General features: G+C 29.3%; 1 protein-coding gene across 3 annotated transcripts in view; it reads left to right on the plus strand.

Moving 5' to 3' along the window:
* The window catches only part of LOC111029487 (FERM and PDZ domain-containing protein 4), a 100,071-nt gene that overhangs the window by 55,315 nt on the left and 20,518 nt on the right, over positions 1-24,238 (plus strand). For all 3 annotated transcript variants that reach the window (XM_022308500.1, XM_022308501.1, XM_022308502.1), the window contains exon 3: positions 9,216-9,359. In XM_022308500.1, the coding sequence (XP_022164192.1) occupies positions 9,216-9,359 (144 nt within the window). The remainder of the gene's footprint in view (positions 1-9,215; positions 9,360-24,238) is intronic.

Genomic DNA, 24,238 nt, shown 5'->3' on the forward strand with positions numbered 1-24,238 from the left:
TATTAACTCTAAATTTATATAAGTATAATTGATACTGCAGGAAAGTTCTATATTCGATTTAAATGCATCAAAATGCTCAGAAAAAAAGTTCTACTTTGCAATATGAAATTCAAAATGTATGTTGCGGTTGAAAACAGATGAAACGTGAACAATTTATTAAAATGTCTATAAAAATAATAAAAAATATAATTTTATTAATTTTAATTTTTTTTTTAATAATGAATTAAATTATGTAAAAAAAATTATTTCCCCAAACGTTAATTCTTTCGAGATAATGAGTGCGTTAATAGATACTGTTGAAGAATCTCCCGATTCCCAGCATATATCATAAACATAATTTAGGTACTACAATATTATTTAGGTAGGTACAACAATTTATACATTTCATATCTTTATATTCAAGTATAATGTATATATTGTATAATAATGTAAAAAGTTGTTTTTTTTATTATTGCCAATTGTCGATTTCCCACGGGCCACGACGATTAAATTTTGTCACAGTACAATATTTATAAATCGTCACAAATTATTTTCACTTGTAGGTATTAGATATCAGGTTATGTACCGTATATTTAATTTTAATTAATGACATAACACGCTGGCAATGATGATGACGCATCAGTTGTATAAGTGGGAAACACGGAAACATAATTATATACTATTCGGAGACATTAATAATGGCATAATTACGCGTGAAAATTAATGTGTATTACGATAAACAGGTTAAGACAAGCGTGCAGGTCATAACCTCCCAGGACTTGAGTAAGAAAAAATCAGAAAACGGTCTATAATGCAAGGGGTTATGATGATGCACACGCGACACTGCCAAGTCTGTGGAAGCCTATAATATAAATATGATGTACATAATATTATATACAAGATGTTAATAGAAAATATACCAATGATGTATGCTACCGTTGGCCGTATTTGCGTAACCGGAGACTGGAGAGACGCGATAGATATTCGCAATAGTCATAATACTTAAGAGTATGACAATATAAACAGGTTAAAACCGGTGGAAAGGTCATGACTTCCCAGGACTTGAGTTGGAAAAAAATCTGAAAATGGCCTAGAATGCAAGGGAAGTGATGCACACGTGAAACCGACAAGTCTGTGGACGCCTTTATAAATATAACAATGTGTACGTCATAAGAAAATATACCAATGATTATAGTATTATGCCGCCATAGATGCATAAGCAGAGACAGGAAAGACGCGGTAGAACTCCTTGTAGTCGTCATTTATTACTACGCATATTGTCATACGTTAGCATATAGATACTTTATAATATAATATGAATTCGAGAACCAAAGGAGCATAATATTACCTTTGAAGTGTATACTATATTATTTAAATGAAAATAAACGACGGTGATCCGACAAATATAATTATAATATCTCTCGTCCGCGAGTACTAGCTGCTGCATCGGCCGGTACCACGCTGTCGGGATTTCAACCGTTTTGGTATTTGTTCGTTAAATATTGACAATGGTATATGATACCGCTTTGGTATCCATACAATGTTCCCTCGATGTGTATTTGTATATAATACGACCGCAATAATTGTATTAACAAAACTGGGTCACCCACCGACAATAGGTAAGTATCTATACATACCTCTCCATAATAATAATATGTTGAGCACTTGAGCTTACGAGCTATACCGGTGCGGCGTGTATTGTGCACGCACATTTTTGCGGTACAATTCCAATGGTATGTTATGGTATTATGTATGATATTTTGAAAGTCGATTTCAAACGAACTTTTGTTGTTTTACACAAATTTGCGGTGAAAATGAGATTGTTATTCGACGAGGCTGCGGAATTTAACCCGCACTTACATTTAATTATCCACCGCGAAATTATGAATATATATATGTGTATATATTTTTTTAATATTATTATTGTTATTTAAACTTTGTAACAAAACAATTAGTCTTATTACTTAGATTCTATAATATCATCATAAATTTAAATACTAAGCGTCGTCGGTGGTAGAAAATATAGTTATGTTCCACATTTTTAATTATAAAACTTTACCTCGGTAATACAAAAACATTTCCAAGAGTATAAATACTCATTGTATTGTTCCAAACTTAAATAATATAAAATACGGAAACTTTTAGGGAAGACGCTTTACTTTATATTATTTTTTGGTGAACGGTTTGGCGGGTTAATATATAACGCCTCAACCGGATCCTTTCAATTATCCATCAATTTAAATGATAACAGTTAATTTTGAATTAATAATCTATTAAACCACAATAGAAAACACAACTTATCAAATTATCTGCAGCATCATGTTAATAACTATAAGAATGCAAATAATTGTATAAAAATATTTGAAGTCAAAACTTAGTTTTTTTCACATTCTTACAAATTGAATAAGCTAATCTTAAATATAATAGAAACTTATATTTTGAAAATGTTAAACTTGGAGAAATGGAGACCTTATATACCTAGGTACTTTTCCAAGCCAAATGTCCATTTTACAAAGCGTGGTAAACTTTGAGAACCTGAAAGTTTCATGCAGTTGATCACCAGAAAACTAGTTTATTTCGGTAAAAGGATCTCTCTTTTTCTCAATGATATTTCTTATACATATAATATGGTTCATGGAAACCAAATGCTATTTCCTTGTGACCTACTTTTATATTAAATCAAACTTCAAATCATACACACATAGTTATAAACGATTCCATTGGTAGTACTGTGTTTCTTTTCATCGACTAATCTTCAAAATGAGTTTCATGTAGAAACATANNNNAACATATCACTTATTATGCATAGAACTACATTTTTATGTGTACAGTCTATTTGCTTAATGGGAACAAATTTGAATTATTACTCTTTTTTGTTGCTATTTTCTGGTGGATACGATGACAGCTTTAATCCATTAAAATCTGACATGCATAAATGAATAATTAAATTTCAGAAATCATTTCTCATCAGCCGAAAAAAAGCTAACAATTATATGTAGGTACTAGATAGTTTGTACTAGTTTCTATTGTAAATTAGTACCTACGTATCACGAATGTTAGTATCCGTGCATAGTAGGTATCTAAGTTTTTTAATGTTTTCAATTGCAATACTATATCAAGAAAGGTACAAATATATAATATAAACAATGATATTAAAATCACATAAATGATATGTATAAAATATGAAAATAAATGTTGAAAGACCTTTATAAATATATATACATATATATACTATATAATAATTTGAATTTTTAAAAACAGTTATAGTAAAACAACAATTATTACCATTAACCAACGACTGCGGTAGTTATTAAAAAAACTTATTATTAATAAGAATATGTTAATAACAATAACCATAATTTTGAAACAGAATAGTTTGTTAGAAACAACGTTTTATCAACATACCACATTAGTAATTATAACATGTATTAAAAGTTTGATGTACTTTCGTATTATATAGGTATTATAAAAACATAATACTAAAAGTTTTGTGTCAAATAGGTTCTTGCATATAAGAACCACATATTTTTAGATTTTAAGCTTGGTGTACAGAAATATAGGTATTATAATTTAAATCTTAACTTAATAAAAAAGTCCGTGAAAATGATTTACCTACTTTTGTGATGTGTGTTATTAGCATCGCATTTTTTAACCAAGTATAATCACATAAACAAAAAATGTTTGTAAACACTTTTCTTCGTGTATTTTGTATACTTATTAAAGAATTTTAATAATATTTTTGTTCGTTTTTCAATCATTTTTAATGACATATTTTGTAATACTTATTATAGTATGTTTCACATTATGAATATAATGTACACCCACATACAGCATATGCGTAAACATATACTTTTTAATTATTACCATACAATTTTTTCTCAGTTTTCAACATATTTATATTATATATTTTATGTTACCTACATTTAAGACATAATACCAATAATAATTAAAAGTTTCATTTTTGTAGTATCTCTTTCACTCTTTAAATATTATATGAACTATCTAAAGAAAAACATTTTGATATGATATAAAAGTAACCTATACCTAATATTTTATGATTAAAAAATATATATATATTATACAGAGTGGCTTACACGTATGCTCATCAGTCATCCCTTTTTTGTCATTCAATGATGTATTTATCAAAATTCTGATTTTTGGAATTTTCAAGTATACAAAGTCACAGAGACCGAAATGTTAGACACTTCGGTTTTTATAACATATTTTAATGGGTACACTATGGCGATATGAACTTCTTTGTTTCAAATGAGACCTACCTATTTTTACTGTAAAATAAGTACTTACGTGTTTTTAAAAAAAAATGTTCATGCATCTAAATCAAAATTTGAACAAATAATTTCTGAGTTAAACCTTATATGTACCTACTAAGGATGATAATCTTTAAAAATGATTTGACATGAAAATATATGAAATATAATATATGGTCTTGAACCTACGTCTTACAAGTTATTATGCTCATTGCTCATTGAATTTTTACAAACATTAAATCCTAATTTATTAATATATTAATATTTAATATTGATTAGGTATTATAATTTTGAAATCAACATGTTCCACATATCTTAAGCTTATTATCATTTGCAATTATCCATGATACATAAAGTTTAATAATCCTAAATCTTCTCGTTCAAATTTCGATTTTTATTATACTTACTCAGGTACATAAGTCATTTAAAAAAAATTATCTGTTACAATTTATTGTAAAAAACAATTTCTCAGTTCAATAAAATAAAGTATATTATATATAACGCAGAATACTACTTATACTGCATAACATATCTGCAAGTTTTTGAAAAATAAGTCTTTTAGTATACCTAAGAGTTATCATATTAAATCGGAATTTAAATAAATAGTACATACTTATTAAAATAAAAGTTGGAGTGGACATGCTTGTTAAAACATCATCCAGTATGGCTTTATTAATTGTTTTTATAACATATCTATATTTAAATTAGAATTCTTATTAAATGTACATTTAATTTTTTTTTTCATTGAGATATATAATTATTTTATACAAACGCCGATAAAAAAAATTGACTTTATTCCCTACATAATATTACAAACTACAAAATTAACTATTGTGAACATTAATTTTCTTTGACTTTATAATAATTTTAAATGATTGAAATTAACAATTATTTTTAAATATATATACACAAAAGTGTTCTAAAAAATGTAATATTAAAATGGCTGAATAAAATGTAGTCTCCCCTATAGTAATATTATATGATAATAATATAATATGCTATGTTGACTTGGAGCTTAGAACTAGAAGATCATTCGTTCGGAACAATAAATTATCGAATTAATTATGAATAGCGTTTCAATGTACCTATGTATAATATATTGATACAGATATTATAGGTAGAAATTAGTTATAAGTACAAATATACAATATACATATGATTATTATTAGTTTAGGATATAACTGTAAATTGTAATACTGTTTACTGCAGAGGTATTCAAACTGTGTGTCACGTCTCCCGGGGGTGTTACTATAGTGCTGTTTACAGAAAAAGCCAAACATGGAACATGTTTATCTACAGAAATAATAGTTTAGGTGATAGTTATAGTATCATTTATCGTAGTTTGAGGGACAGGACAGGATCGAGATCTTATTCGATTCAATAATGAACGAAACTGAACTAAAATTGTCGAACAACTTGTCAATTTATTCGAAACCTAATTCAAGTGTTTTATTGGTATTGACTGTTTGGTATTTACATCAATATCGTTACAAGTCATAAGGTTAAAATAAACAACCGAACGCTTGTGCTGAGGATAGCGGTTTTAAACGTTTAATGAGCGTATTTAGTACCTATAATCTATGCTGAATTCCAATGATCTAAAACAACTGGAGTGTATTGTTTAATAAATACTTGAATGAAGTAGAGTTTAATTCAGAAAATTTAAAATGCACTAATTATCATGTATTGTTTAATAACAAAAGATAAATAAATCACAAAACGCATAGCCCTAGTATAGGTATCACCATTGTATCAAATATACATAAATATTAATATTGACGATATATTGTAATAGTAAGGTTCAAATAATTTAAAGTCGCCCGTTATATCTTTCTACTTTTCAATCTAAAATATAAAATATATATTATATTGATCTTAAGCGACAATAGCAGCGTATAGCCAATAGCATTTTGTGAGGGTCTACGGTTCGTTGAGGAGCACGTGTATATGGGGCGGGGATTCGTCATTAAAAAACACGGGGGGTCACTATGTTAGTGACTAAGGCCAGCCACCGAGCCACACCATTCCCTAATTTAAAATATTGGATCAGCTCGATGAACGGATTCTATATAATATCAAGCAAGATGTAAGTCTTCGATAAATACCCACAATTTGTGAAATGTGTGCATTTAAAAATTTGACATTTGCATTCAAATATTATAGACCTATAGCACCTGAGTGAGTAATACCTAAATAGTACCCTCGAGTTTTCAGTTTTCATTAACAGTACCTATATTATCTTATCGACTTGAATGATAAGTCGGCTATCTATGCCTATATAATAAGTATAGTAGTTAAAAATATAGCACACGCATAATAATAATGATTGATCCAATAGGTACCAGTAGGCAGTATTATATTATAGGTACCTTATAGGTGGTATTGCATGACGTATTGGAATGAGATGCTGAACCTATTGAAGGATTGAGAATAAATCGGTACCCATACAACGCTATATTATCATGATTATTTGGACGTTAAAATATATTATTATCTCGTATATTATAGTGTGTATTGAGTGTAGACAGCTGTGGATTAAGAATAATAATATAGACTTTGAATAGATACTAAAACACCATTGTATACCACAATGAATGTGTCAAAGAAAATAATTACCAAATCGAATTCGCTTCGTTTCAACTCTCGTTGTGTGAGATCATCAAATTCAGAATAGATATATCTACTTTACACTTATAATTCCTTTATATACCTATCAGCTGGGTATATAGGTAATATATGATATGATATATATGGGTTAGTTGGTTATAGGTATTGACTGGTTTCATCGCGCCTCATTGTTTGACCGTTATTATAGATTCATCTTACACGTAATTGTAATTTCCATACACTGCATTATGTGTGTGGGAATGTATTATTAAATAATAATATATATGCTACCTATAATATATTTTTTACGTACCTAAGTATTTAATTGTATTTAATGTAATTGGAAAAAAATTACTAGGGATTAATTACGAACGTGCATTTTAAATAAACTTTATTGTGAGTTCAACCGACACACATAATAGTTTGTACATAATCGTATATTTATATTTTTAATATAGTATTATTACATTATAAAATGTATATTTTGTTTATGATAATATTAGTAACACGTTTTGATCTCAAAAGTTTAACCCAATTTGGATGAGGATTTTACACTTATTATTCACCTCATTTCTTAAAGTATAGTTCAGAATTTGTGATTTTAAAACCAAACAACCAGATCTAAAGTTGTACAAAGTTCCTCGAAAAATAATTGTAAAAAACATTTTTAATCATTAATAATTTGTATTATTATTATTATTATTATTGCAGAATTTACCATATGTACCTTTGGTAAACTATCAGGAAAAACAAAATAAGATATAAGTCTTAATAAATAATATATTTATAAATATGAATAGTATCATATATAAATCGAAATCCATTCATTTACGAATATTCGTAATGGGTTAAGAAAATAAAACAATAAAACTTTTTATATTTCACAGGTAGCACACTTGCAGTGCAATAATCGTACGGCGTTAGACGTTCAAAGATTTACGAAATAAAGTGTTTGCGACTTTCGTAACATTTGAAATAATGCTCAAAATGTGTGGAGAATATTAAAGAAAAATCGGGCACATTTTTCATAGACCAGGGGCTTTTACACGAAAATCTTGATTCCATTATTGTGCACTCTCGGGTCTCAGGCCAACACTTTTGCAAAATGATTTGTACATAGACATCATTCTGTTCCATTTGTTGATATTTTTTCGTATTATTCTTGAACTATATTCTCGTCGCTCATATCGTCAAATAAATTTAAGTAAAGCATATTAAATCATTCTTTTCTCCGACAGATCTTTTTGCATTTTTCCCTGAAATATTACACGTTCTGCTTATTTACATAATATGATTATTTACCGAGATATATTATTGCAACAATATTTTCCGCAGTTCTGTTCAGCGATTTTCAAAATAATATCTTGCATCGTATTATTATTCTTGTATGGCGGTATACTTCGGAGTACTTATCAGTTAACACTTAAAATATATATTGACAGCTAAGAAGAACATGGGAGTAGCACGTCATTAAGTATCTCGCTCGTATAATATAATTATTATAGTGGCTTATAAAACTGTTAAAATGTTTTCATCAATATTAATTTTATTTTTCCTCGCTCATATTTTATAATATTTGAATCTACATAATATATATATATATATATATATGTATTTTTTATTTATTCGTTCACTCACAAATTAAATTTTACTTGAATCATAAATCCATTTGGTTATAACTTTTAACTGATCTTGTTAAGTTATCCAAAACCAATCTAAATAGTTACATTATAATATTATTTACGAATGATTTTGGAATTGAATTATATATTTTTTACATCTCACTTATTTTTACCATTGATTTTATAATATATTTTTTATTACAAAATCAATGTTTTTACTTGGCTTTTATTGAAGTATTATATTTCATAACAACTAAAAAGTCATTAAAACTATAAGGTTGTAATTTCTTTTTTGGTACTTATCGTTTTGTATAGTAAAAAAGCTAAGTTTTAAATTTAAATATAAATGAAAAAATATTTATCTTTCATTATTAGCTTATTAATATAATATATCAGAATTGATATTTATCAGACTAGCAATTATACTGATGTGTTGTACCTGAACAAAACTATATACAAAATCAAATCTATTTCCAAAATGTTTGATGTGAGCTTTTTATAGTTGTATGTTTTAATGCCTCAAACGAATGTACCTTTTATGTAGGTAATATAATATGCAACAAATGTATTTATTATTTTGTTGTGTTCATAATTATTTTCGATTAATACATTAGATACCTCGACCTATGTTGCTTACCGTTTTGACAATTGTTCATCCTTCAAACTAAATTATAACATTATAATAATATTATACATTTTTACTGTTGAACTAATACATTACTTTTTTTTGTCCACTTAGCCATATCACAAAAACCACTAGCTACGAAGATCCCAGAAACGATTTGGTGGAGGAGAGCCCAAAACCTAGACTGGTTACTTTAAAAAGACATTCCGAACTAGGGTTTGGATTCGTAGCTGGCAGTGAAAAACCAGTTATAGTTAGGTAAGTCAGTTTACATTCAATTAATATTAAATAGTTAATTAAAAGATGTATCTATGCATTATTATAATATATTTATAATGTCGAAAACGAATACATTTTTGATAAAACCATAAATAAATATGTATACGTTATGGCATTAAACATTTTGGGTTAACCAAATATTTATATTACTTTTTTCTGTATGAATTTAGGAAAATATTTATGTGTTTTTTTTTATACGAGCGCTTTTGATGTTTAAATTATGACAGAATTAGATATTTAAACGAAAAAAAAAACGATTTTTCCTCAAACTATTTTATACATTTCGTTATTATTAAAAATATTTAATCGTAGAAAATTGAAACTTTTCACAATTCCTTACGTATACGTACTACCATGTTCTATATACAGGGCTATTCAAAATTATTCGTTCAATTTTAAATGCTTATAAATTTTTCGTTTTTAGGTTTAGAGTAATAAACGAATATAAGTAATATTACAAATATTAAATAACATAATAATATGAAATATTTATTTAATGGTATGTTCCTATACATTTTCTATGTGACTTCCCTAGTTCACAAGTACGACATCTAGTCGGAACTCAAATTCATTTCATGCATATTCGTTGTAGTTAGTTCTATCATCAATTTTTTAACTCTTATGTAGTCGATGATGATGATGATGTGGTATGTCCGATCAGTATCTTTAACATATCCCTGAAAAAAGTAGTCACAAAGTTTAAGGTCAGGAACCTGAGAAACCAAGTGAAAAAGCATCGACGATGATTCATTTTGAATAATTCTGTACATTGATATGTCCAAATATTTAGTCTAGTTGTAAGCTATTTTATTGTGGGCTACTGAATTCATACCTTTTTATGGTATCGATTTATAAGTTATACCTTGTATTTTGGCTACAATTATTTCAACACCTAGCGAAACAAGTAAATACTAATAATGGCAATATGGCATAGACTAGTAATTAATAAATACTGACTGCTGCCGACCCACCCTGCACTCCCATCGGTTAGGACAGTTGTTTCGTATATTGTACAATTGTTTATCGTTGAATTCAAATTTCACACATCCGTTACAGCGACGAGACACACCGGAGAGACCTTACTGCACGCAGCACAACTAGTTCCCCGCGATTTTATTTTTCACTTCAACGGTCTCGGTGACGTTCAATTCATCTTCGGATTTCCCGTCGGCACACGATTTTCCACTCTCCGTCACGTATACAAATAACCAGTCATCTCGGCCCTAATGCGTTTTCTTGTCCCCTCGTATTATAGGCAGTTGTATTATGTAAACTATTCCTCCTACGCGACACGCAACATATTTGCCGCCATGCGTTCGGTACATATTATACGCACGCGAGTTTTATATAACGAAAAATCCATTCAACCGTTTATAACGACGACAAATAAGATGCAAGTAGCTTCGTGCATTGGTGTGTGTGTGCGTGTGTGTGTCTGTGTGTGTGCAGTATAAAATATAAATACGGTTTTGTCGTGTGTGCGAGGTGTATATAGCTCGACCGCGATGTACATGGTTTTTTTATGGACATTTCACTCCACAATACAATCACAAATATTCTTGTCCGTACCACCCGTCTGCCGCATGCGCACTCGCGTGAACACGTGTGTGTATGTATAGTGTATACATATATATATAAAAATAATAATAATAATATAAATTGACTTTATGAAGAAAAATAAATAGTACGTATATGAAAAAGGAAAAATAAAGAAAGAGGTCTGTACAGCGATTTATATCCGATGGATGAGAGTATAGGCTAAAATATATGCTGTATAATAATATATATAATATGTACGGATTGAGACCCATCACACCACGTCTCGAACGTACGTCAAATACCTCCGGTATATTTATTTATATTTTTTATCATATCGAAAGCAGGACATAATTTTTCTGTAAAGGTCGCGTGTCTCCGCGTTTTTCTCGGGGTTTGCTTCTGACTCGATTTGTCACCCCATACCCCCAATCACGGCTGCCGTAATCACCCCCAACTCACAAACACACATACAAGCACGCACAAATTTCTACGCACGGGGGCATATTATTATACCCCGACCCACCTATATACACGGACCTACGCCACTTACTATACCTGTCTGCCCACCCCTACTTTCATTATCTTGACGACACAGGCGTTCCCGGCTAGAAGAGCACTATAGTCGTCTGATTTGACAGTATCCCTGAAGACCGATTTATATTTTTGCTTTCCGCCAAGTTCCGCGTTTACACACTGCCCGGTTATCTGCCACACACGAGTCCACTCTCTCCTCTCTCCCACACACACATACACACACACACACACACTTTCTCTCGTACGTGTATATACACAACTTAATAATATACAAGTGCGATTGCACATCGCTGGTCCTTCTGAGGGGACGCAGTGTAAAACGGATATATAATAAATATTGTATTGGGTTATAACAAATAATTATTATACCTAAAATAAATGAACAACATGACAATAATATATAAAATCCAAACTTATCAGCTTCAACGCGGCCATTATAATAACGACGCGTCAGAGGATGTGGTGAGGGGAAGGGACAGAATATCAATATTATTATTATAATTTATTGTTATTGTCGTGCTCGGCACTGAACTCTCTGTCGAAAAATCACGTTGAGACGTATAGTTATATAAAAATATAGGGATAAGTATAGTACAGAGTACCTATAATACTATAATAGTGCAGCCTAGTACAGTAGTACTATTACATACTATAATAGCAATAGTATGGGTAGGTCCCATGAGCGAACGAAACAGATGATATCGTATTACGATTGTTTTCGCGTACATCATCGTCCGTCGATGTAATAACATTTTATCGAGACGGTCTGCACGAAAACGCCATACAAGCTGCATCAACGACCTCTTATTACTATTGTTATTATTATTATTATAACTATTATTGTTTTTGTTATCATTTTCATAGAAACGTATATAAACTCGAAACAAAAGGATTTTAAGTGCGTTCTATTCTACGGTAGAACAGTGCGTCCTTTATATATATATCTAAGTGTATGTGAATCTTATCTCTCCGAATCTCTTATACATTAAGGCGTGTAATGGACGGATTAAACTGAGAGAGTATAATATATAAATATTACTGTATATATTAGGTATGTACCTATACGTTTTCTATATGCTCTTTCCGAATAGTCTTATAAAACTAAAAAAAAAAATACAATAATCGGATGAGGGAGATAATTTTTGATGTGTATAAAATCCACGAAACAAGATTTAGGTTTTATTGTCTTATAGGGTATATGTATTATACAAACACCTAAATTGTATTATTCGTAGCACTCATATGTCTCGCACACATTCCAAAATCGCATTATCAGCTGTTTAAAAATGTATATAATACAAACACACAAGCACACACTGTAGTAAATAGCTGTAAATAATAAAATTATTGACTTGATGCACAGAATAACATTTTATTAAACAAGACCGCCATCAATAAACCATACAAAATAATAATATATAATAGTATAAATAATCGACTTATCAACGAACTTGATAGAAATAAATACTTAATTAGAACTGCTGTCACCTATAAATTATAGTATATTACTAGGTAATTATTATAAAAACAAAATAATATAATTTGACAAAGGTTTGAATCTATAATGACGTACTGTCTGTACGCAGTATGATATTGATTGTCACTTGTCAATAACATTTTTATACGAGTTTAACTCTAATTTTATAATATTCCAAAACTCGACTTAGTAAATTAAATAATATAATCTAATTAATTTCAAACGTATATATTTTATATAGACATTTTCTGCGAGACATAATATTATATATAGGTACCTACCTGTTTTATGTAAGCGCGTACAAAAATAATATCCTAAGTAAAGCAATGCAGATTGTGCGTTTTTGTTTAATGCAAATAATACGAATAATAATAATAATAATAATAATAATAATAAACGTATATTATACACCATATACATAACTGACGGTTATTACGACTGTATAGTATCAGTATGCCGTGCAATGTGCATTATTATACTCACAAAGATGTTGTAATGTACTGTGCAAACAATATTTGAAAAATATTCTCGGGCACATTTTATGGGATTTCCACTGCGGGGTGAAATTATTATCGCTGCGCGGCTCTTGCAAAAACGCAAATGATATAATAATTATATACGTTGCATTACCATGATAATGTTATATTATTATGATATTTAAACCCTGCTCCGTGATAAGTAAACGACCAAGTATAAATTATATTTCGGGCTCACAGATCCGAAATAAACCCCGCACGGACGTTTTGGTGGCCGCAGGCCGGGGCTGTCGCAAATTGTTTTCGATTAAACACGAAACTATGTCATATAGACGCCATAGGTATATTGTATATGATGTATATTTAATCAATTCGCGTTTTTATTCGTCACGTGGACGTGTGTTTATGCGCGCTCGGGGTAAACATAAATATCAATTTCGAATAAAAAACAATGTCGTCGCATTTCGCAGTGTGCCGCGCCGCGAGGGTGGTGTGTTTTCCCACCCCAAACCCTCCCCACAACGGCACAACACACACACACAGACACACCCGCCGACTCTCAAATTTGCATTTAGTCGGGATATCTATATCGCTGGGCGACCGAGGTATTTTTTTTTTATACATTTTAATAATATTATTATTGTCGTTCGACTAGAGCACTATGATATGTGTAGGTACGGCGAAGAGAGGTCGGGAAATATTATTATTAGGAATAATGCACGTGTCCGATATAGGTAGGCAGGTATATGTCGTTGCGAATACATTATAAGCGCCGATGGATATTATTGTTCACGTTAAACGTAAATAATTTAGTCTTTTTTTATCGAATGGAAAACGCCGGTACACGGTAATGGTTTGTTAAAGTCTCAAAGGTTTCGAATACATTTGTTCGGCTTTATCTATACCTACAACGCACATAATATATCTCAACGCGAGTACCCACCTACCCATATAATATGTAATATATGTATATACAATATATATTTATACATATGCATTTGTATGTATGTTTATTGTATATTGTATATATGCGCGTAATGTGTATATGTATACATATATATCGACATTTTCTTCACTGGAGAGTAATGACTTTAGTTTCCGCAAGAATTTCGATTTCGAACATTCACGGCGCGTGTACACTGTTCTTTTACCTTGTTAAATATACAAAACCACACTCGCCGAGGTAGAATTTACGTTTTTTTTTTGTTTGTTGTACAAGACACTTGACAAAATGTCTCGAGTAACGCTTGAAACAACAACAACAAAAAATCATTTGTTAAATAAAATAAAAACGTAATGCCATTATGCATTAATTTTGATTCGAAAAAGAGTGCGACAGACTACGCGTCTGCAGTTCTCAGCACAAACCTTTTGAACTCTCTTGGACTCGTTAAAATCGAGATAATATTAGATGCTGTTCAATAATATAATGTTATATTATAAAACAATATTCTAATGGTAACATTTTATTTACCCTGTACAATGAGTCTATGTCACTGCAGCAGTATCTTCGCAATGACATTTACAATTAACTTTATTTCTATCTCGGCGCTCAATTTTTTAACCTAGCTGTTATTTCCTAATGATTTCTTGTTACCATTAGTTCTCGGAGACTAAAATTAAACTTGTGAAAAAAATTTCAATTTCTATCATTTACTTTACCTCTAAGTTGCTTGCCGTGAACACATTCAGCATCATTTCAGTACTTACAACAATCTATCTTTCGATGTGAGTCTTAGATGTAAAAATACCGACACACTCACAATGTCGAATAGTGTCTTAGATACCTAATGTGTTTCACGTCAAGCATCAGAGGCGTAAATTGATGTTATATTTTTGGGAAGATAAAATATAAAAATACCGTTTACCATTGAGCGCCTAAAAATTAAAAATATAGTGGGAGAGCAGGTAATGCCCATCTATGGTGTCTATACCCATAAAATAATAAATCTTTTAATTAAATTAACCACTCCAATAGCTGTCCATGAATTTTGTAGAATTGTAAAATTAGTGTAAATGTATCAAATTAGTAGTATTTGTTTTATAATATTGTGCACCCATAATAGCTTTAAAACTGTATCTACGTGCAAAACTATGCATTAACTAGTAAACAATTTATTTTTTAAGCTTTTAAACTTAATTAGTAAATAAATCATTTTATACACTTGATAACTTAATTATATTAATGTCCGTTGTAATTAATTAGTTTTTTCCAGTTAATTTGAAAAAGTATACGTCAATACGTCAAATCAAAAATACACTTATTTTAATATCCATTCAAATCGATAAGATTAAAAACGAATCTTACATTTTTTATTTGCTCACACGGTAGACAATAATTTTTAACAAATAAATAATCTAATAATTTAGTAGACCCGAACTTAAAATTGCCTTAATACCTTAATCCATCACAGTCCGTTCAATAAGAAGGAAGAGTAATAATAGAATTAATATTCAAACAGTTTTAGGGTAGAACAATCAAACTAATAATATGATCAACATACGAATGTGTGCCCTGGGTGATAATATTAAAAAAAAACAATTTATTACGTTTATTACAAATAACTGAGTCAAGCTAATATTATTTCCATATTAACTTTACACTTTTAGAGCTATATATATATATTGATAATTTATAACTTTATAAAGTTTAAAAAAATAGTACTTTAAAAAAAGATATGTTCTAATAAATTTACAATCAAGTAGAACTTAAACAGGGGAGGGGCTAAAGACGATAACTCTGTTCCCCCTATAAAGTTACAAGGGAGAAAATTCCTCCCCCCGCCAAATTTGCACCAATGCCTACCATATCGTACAATATAATATTATTACTCTATTTAAATTCAGTAACGTTTGTTGGCGATATTGTATATATATACCTATAGTATTTTAGATACATAATAAGTACGTATTATTTATTGAAAGGCTTACCAAACTTAATTACTATTATTAGTATTCAATGGAATATTGCAGTCGTTATTGCCATTGTTTTTTTTTATAATGAATCATATTACATAGAAGCATAATAGTCATGTGTTCGAAAATAAACAAACAATATTAAGTAGATACAATAATATAATAGATACGGTACATGGTGGGTATAAAATTTGAGCTTACAGCCCCTTGTCAGTGCCTACTGCTGTGACGTGATCGGCTTCTACACTTATACATAGTTGATGTTTAATATATTATATTAGGTATGTAATGAGAATTACACTAGGTATTATTTATTAAAATGTTTAACAAATTTTCGTCTGCTTGAGCACGAACTCCGCTCGTTTACAAATTGAGTCTCCCCCGCTTCTCCGACGTCTTTCCCGTGTAAGCTATCCGTGTTACCTTCATAACACTAGATTAATTAATAGTCTATTTTGTACGTTGACCTATATGGTCTTAATTTGTTATTCTTTGAATATGCAAACGATGGTTATCACAATGACGATATTACGACTATGTTTAATATTATTCTACCAATGAGAATTCTTACGATAGGTATCTTGCAGTCTAATAGTGGTACTTCAATATTATGTATGCCTATTTGATACTGGTAAGTTAAAAATGATATGCATTTCATGCGTATATGAATAAAATTAAGTGTTGAAAAATCAAAATATTAACTCATAATGTTATGAGATGAACAAAACATAAAATATGATAATGTATTAAAACAAATTAAATGCGATACCGTATTTTCAATAAAATGGAATGTTGTTGTTATTGAAAAAAAAAAACTAAACAAAGGAACGAAATATAATAAATATACAAAATATTCAGTACAGTATAATAGATATTATATTTCCACTTCGTTAAGCTTTCTGTGAATCATTAAGTTCGCCTGCTCCATTTATTCCTTTCCCAATATCAGTGGCAGCAGCTGTTATTGTTGGTAATTTTAAACTCATATTTTACCAAACGATTAAATTACGAAGTGTTTTAAAGACCTACGAAACTTTAAAACGTATATAATTGTCGTAAACGATATTGTATGACGTATAGGAACTTCCATCACGTCTTTATATTATATTTTATTTTTTGTCTCAAATCGATCAACTAATTCAGTTAAAGCAATTTTTCAATACTTGTGTGTACGCATAATGCAAACAGTATGTGTGTTAAAATGCTTTTGCGGAGCACGCGAGTTATGTCGTAGACATGACATTGAATAATATATTTTGCCACAGATAATTTGTCGAAAAACAAAAAAACAAAAACTTGTAAGAAAAATATACCTATTCCCTAGGCAGTAAGTTGTTGACGTGTACGGGCCCATTTCTGATTTACGACCCGTAATTGGTTAACCTTGTACGATATTATTATATTTGCGTTGGTCGTTTACAAAACGACAAAAAAATGCCTATTGAACAACATTATAAATAATATACATCATAATATTGTGAGTCAAAAGTAGGCACGTCGAGGAAACAAATTATTATAATATTTACATCATGCCATAATTTAGAAATCGAGAAAAATAAATAATATGTAACTGAGCAAATGTATAACATTATCTTAAACCGTGGATGTATTTAATTTGGACTATTATTCTTTTTTAAATCTTTAATAGTTCTGCTTACAATGCTATATTGTTTAGCTTTAACATTAATTTTATCTTGACTAACCTCTAGTTACTATTATATAGTAAAACACTAAAATAAGGTTTATAATATTTTCAACACTAGCTGTCAATGTATACTGCATGCAAATACATGATTAAACCAATATTGTCAGTTGATATTAAGTCTAAAATATATTTTAAGAAGATTTATTAATTAATAATCATCAACTAAGTATTCATATAATAATTATCGATACCATAATTCACGTGATATAAAATAAACTGTCAATATAAATACCGCCGACGCATGTTGTTAATATTGTTATACTCATTAAATTTTCATTCACGAAAATATATAAAACACAATAATTAAAATTAGTATATCGTCATCACTTTAAGGGCATGACGAGAGACGACCTTGCGGTGTTCAATAATTTAGTTTAGGTATATCATAATTTGTTCCTCTTGTTAATCAATTACAATGACAAATTATTAAACAAATAAATTATTAACTCGAAACAAGAATTGAGGTTCGTTTTTATTTAAAAAAACCGATTTCTCCACACTCTATTTCTCTACACTTACGTATTAAAAAGAAATGTAATTAAATTTAACTTCCTTAAGAAGTAAGAAACAACTCTAGATATTGTTACACATAATTAAAAATTATTGTCTTTATTATGCATTAATTATTAAAATATTTAAAATTTGACGTGTTCGGAAAAAATCAACGATTTTATAAAACATATGTTTTTATTTAGTACTAGAGGAAAATATAAAAACCCAATGGCCGATGATATATGTTATGCTATTTCACATTTCTATACGTTTCGTAAATAACGATTTTATTTGAACTTAGGTACCTATACTTGTTTCTGACTATCAAAAACAGACGTTGTATGACCCTTTACAATTTTTCGAGATTATATGATTACTTTGCGATTGGTTTACTGACTTTTCTTGTTATTTTTTCTCCTTCAAGCATTCCAGCTATTTTCATTGAAAACGTCACTTAACAAAAAATAAAAATAAAAACTGATGTCAAATATTTGATACCATCACACACACGCATATTATACATATATAAATACATATCGATATATTTTTATGTATACGATTAAGAAGTAGGGATCACATTTTTTTACAAAATAAACGCTACATACCGTGAAGCGTGAAGGTTCTCATAAATATGGATAAACCATATTATGTCCATCTGTAATGGAAAATATTATGTTTATATTAAACAGAATTTCAATAACGAAATTTAGCTTATACCCTATTTCGTTTTATCATTATTGTTTGAATACCACTCTTGTTGCGCAAAGTGCATTTGTATAATATATTTGCATTATTTTATATGCAATAATACGATCTAAACAAAATCCATAATACTATGTATCACGGATAACTTCGATTTGCATCGTTCGGAAAACGTCATTTGTACATGAAATAGTTTGATCTATAAATTACGTTATTTATGTTAACCGCACACAGCGACGAGGAGCTTAGGCATGAAAGATTTATACCTTTACTTTTTACATTAAAGAGCTTAGTTCGGAGTTTTGTTACTCGTTATGTCTAGAGAAAATTTAACAAAACCTTCTGGAACCGTATTTGAAGAAAAAAATGTACAAACATTTGATAATATAATTTGAACACCTAAATCTTCAGTGAATGAAGCAAACTCGATATTTTTTAAAAGCGAATACAAACAGTCCCACTGTAATATAAAAAACCTCAGATTAATGACTCCATTCCTGTAAAGTTAATGCACGCCCGAACAAATTATATTCTACTTATATGCAAAAAAATAAAATAAAATATTTATCCCATTTAAATTTATCTTCGCTTATTTCGTCTGTACAAACTTGACACATGGCCACCTGGGTCGTACATAATATTTTTCATATAAATATACTAAAAAGAAATTAATTTCAATTTTTAAACAGTTAAACATTCGTTTGCTTGTGGAATTATTAAGTTTTATTTTTCAAGCTGCATTAAATTCTGCATCATTTTTAATACTGGAAGTTTGAATAAACATGGCAGTTCATAAGTCCACACGAATAAAAAGTAAATATTACAGTCACGTTGAGTTTAAAGTAAAGTAAAAAATTGAGCAGAGGAAAAAAAAATTTCGAGTAGGTACACCCAGACGCAAAAGAAATAGTATTTTATTTTAAAACGAATTTTCTTTCGTCCAGAAAAAAACCCAACCCTTCTCCAATAGTCACATTTTATATAATAATATGATATATAGAATAATAATACGTTTTATTTTTGTCCTTTTATGTTTTTCCGTTTTACGTTGTCGTAGTAATAATAATAATAATAATAATTTAAAAATCGATGTAACGGCAATAATTATACATAGTAGGAACACGAAGTCCGTCTGAACGTGCACTTGAATGAATTTAATAAAGTAGGTTATAGATGCACACATACAAAATATATTACATACATTATGATCGTAGGTATGTTATGATACGTTCGAGAACAATATTGAAGAAAATTATATTTTGAATTATTCGGGACCTAGCTTATGTATATATAATAAAATATATAATATATCTGTGGCTAGTATATTGTACGGTATCATACATGTTTGCTTGAAGCGATTTTTCTTCGAGTTCTATGTACATATATGATATGTAATATATATATATATATATATATATACTACGCGTGTGTGTGTGTAAAACGCGAGTGTATTTGTTAAGTGCAATATTATGACGGTTACTCAGGGGAAATTCGAGCATTTTCCATTTTCGACCGACAAAGGAGCGCGTAGTGCACTTCTAAAATTTCAAATCCGGCGCCGCGGTCTATAATTAGATTTTAAATTTATATCGTCAACGACTGTTGTAGTAGGTAGCTATATAGTAGATGATATACGTGTATAATATAATAATTTGTCTAGGTACCTAACCTAACCTAACCTAACCTTAGCCTATCTATTTTATAATATGGTCGCATCGGTGTCGTTTGCACATGTTACTATCAATAATAACTACCAGTAATGTGTGTTCATACGCTATTATATTATTATAACGCCTTGATATACTACGGTAATATTTGTATTAACACAATGATGACATAATGGAGACTTTTCTTCTAATTATTACCATCGTCTGTGTAATACTGTGGTTTACGGTGTGCGAGGGAGGGGGAAACAGCGAGTATTAATCACGTCTTTATTGTATGCACGCCCAACAGCGTGGTGCAAGATTTTTATTATAGCAATTAGACAATATTATGTATATTATATTATACGTTCAAATCTAAAACTACCTATTAATAATTAATATTAGAGATACACCTTCATCATCATTTTATGTGTCTTGCGCTTCGCCTACATATTTTATTCATTCGCTATTGTATAATGTATACATTAAATTTAAGTGTACGTTTTCGCATTAAAATGTACCTGCTACTACCTATATTTATGTAAAATATTAGTCATGTTTTTTACGGTTATGTTTATTTTAGAGATTATTATTTTATCTCGTTTACTACTTTTTTTATAAAATGGTCTCTTGTATTTAATTATAATTAAAATCCTTTCAAATATGAAAGGAAAAAAATGCAACATTGAATAATATTAATTTACATACTTACACCTTCCTATTATTATAAAATAGCGTATAATATTGTACTAGCTTTTTTATATACATATTTTGAAAAAAGGCATCAACTACAAAGGTTTTTAGCCTACATGAACTTAATAACTATAAATAAATATTAATATACAATCGTATTAGCTTTATTTAAAGCATAATAACGTTTCTTAACCATACTCATGCTATGTATACTTATTTTGATTAGCTTAATCCAGAATCACGTAGATTTATTATAATATTACTTTGAAGAATAAAATACGAATTCAAAATATCTCAGAATAGAATTTAAATTAATCACTTTGAAGTCATATTTTTTTGTCGAGATTATTTAGCTCAGCGTTTGAACCATTTTGTATTACATGTAAACTTGTAACGAATGAGAAAATATATTTTAAAAAATGCTTATAATATATATTATACTTGGTATATTAATTTCGTTTTATATTTTATAATAGTACTTACCCATAACCAATTTTCCTTTTCATACACTAGGTATACATTTTAATTGAGAAAAATTAATGCGATTTATTTAGATTTCTACTAAACACTGCTATGGAACACCATTAAAGTTTTCATATTCGTATAATTATAATATTACCTACGTATAGTATTGTATACTGTACATATTATATCATAGGTATAACTATTTTGATTAGTAAACAAAATCTATCATAATAATCGTTCGGCCTGCTGGACATATGTTCGCCGAACTAGTCTCGTTTGATCACTTGCTCCGAGTATTTTTGCAGCCAGGTCATCGGTAAATTAAAATAATTTATATTACATTTATTTTATTTTAAATATACGTTACACTGCACTCGGTATAACTAACTGTCTAATTGTCTAACATCCAAATCCTCTCACATTCTCCCGTTTGGTGTAAATCAATCACTACGGATACACAATAACACACCGTATACGAGCAGTGATAGATACGAATTAAATTGTTACCACGTACCACTACTACATATTTTAATATCATTTATCGAAAAATAACTTAAGTAGGTATTGATAAGAATTAAAGGTATGGATAACTTGATATTTCTTTGTGGGCAAAACAATTTAGGAAAACAATGTGCCCTATAACGAACAGAAAATACTGCAGTATAAGTACCTGGTATATGATATTATATTATATTATCTTGCTTTACGCGAAATATGGCAAATATTTTTTTAAATTTTAAATAAAATAATAATGATGGCGTTTTTAATACAAAAACTGCCTTGATCGGTGGTTTGATAAAAACTTTTTGCCATGTCATACAGATTCAAATTCTAATCGATTTTAACAAAAACTAAATTATTTATGAATAATTAATAATGTCAACTCGCATAGTAATATCATAGTGTGATTTATTGCGCGAGTTTAATATCAATATTATTGTTATATTTTCAAAGGCTCAAAGTGTATTATGTACATATCGTTTCGGGCAATTTGATCGAAACAGTTCTGAGCACACAAACGTTTTGTGCAAGCAACTAGTTCATATAGTTGTATTTTGTTTGAAACAAAATCAGTGTGTATGAGTTCCTAATAATAATATAATAATATTTCCCTGGCAATCGGACAATATAGCCATAATATTTCGAGTGGAGTGTCTATACCCTGTAGGGTTTAAATTCAAGTGTTAACAATGGGAAACATAATAAAGTTTACATAACGCTCTAACAAATCCCTCCCTACCCGCCACATCGCATATGGTATATATTATATAAAAACAATCAATCTGTCATCTTAAATGTTTATGATCATGATGTATCCTATGACGGAAAGCATAATATATAACAATCACAAATAATAGTTTTATAATAATATTTTAATCAAAATAATATGTAAGCATAATATTGTCGTGTAGAACAATAGAGATATGTAGTGATACTTTCAAACATTATTAACACCAAGTGTACCTCTTAAAGTTATATAGGTAATATCCATCGTTTTCGAGATTATTTTACTTACACAATTTGAAGTCATTATAGGTACTGTCACACTTCATTTTCGGTAAAAAAATAAAAATAATTTTTTTACCTCTTTCCACGGTTATTATTATTTTCAAGTTTTTCACTTTATTGGATGACGACATACATTTTTAATTTTCTTCTCCGAAGCATAATATTTTTCTGAGAATTTTTTTACATAAAAATTCGAACCAGTAGTTAATAAGTTATAAACTTATAAGTTTCTAAAGTTTCGATGGGCGGAGGGGATTTGAACAGAAGTGTACCTACCACGCAAAATGCAGGTCCACTACTCGTCGCCCACCTAAACTTTGAATACTTTTTTTATTATTATTATAAGGCGAATATATTTCGCAACTGTATAGGTACAAAGTTATTACCCACAATAATAAATGCACATCCATGTATAAGAAAGATATACATATTGCCTAACCTGGCCTTTATTAGTATGGCATTGATGAATATACCCGAGAATTGTCCAAAAATAATTCTATATAATGGGCAAATGATCCGGAACATAAAAAAATATGCATCTATAAAAATATTTATAATATTATAAAACTTCGCCATCATGAATAAGAGGTGAGTGATTTCAACCGTCGTAAGCGCCTGGATAGCGTGTGTATAGTTTATGGACTCGTCACCATTGCTTTACTTTGTTTTTGTTTAATATTCTGTTTCGAGTCACAGGTTTTCAC

This window comes from Myzus persicae, unplaced genomic scaffold (assembly GCF_001856785.1).
Source record: "Myzus persicae strain clone G006 unplaced genomic scaffold, MPER_G0061.0, whole genome shotgun sequence".
In the NCBI taxonomy this organism is placed as follows: domain Eukaryota; kingdom Metazoa; phylum Arthropoda; class Insecta; order Hemiptera; family Aphididae; genus Myzus; species Myzus persicae.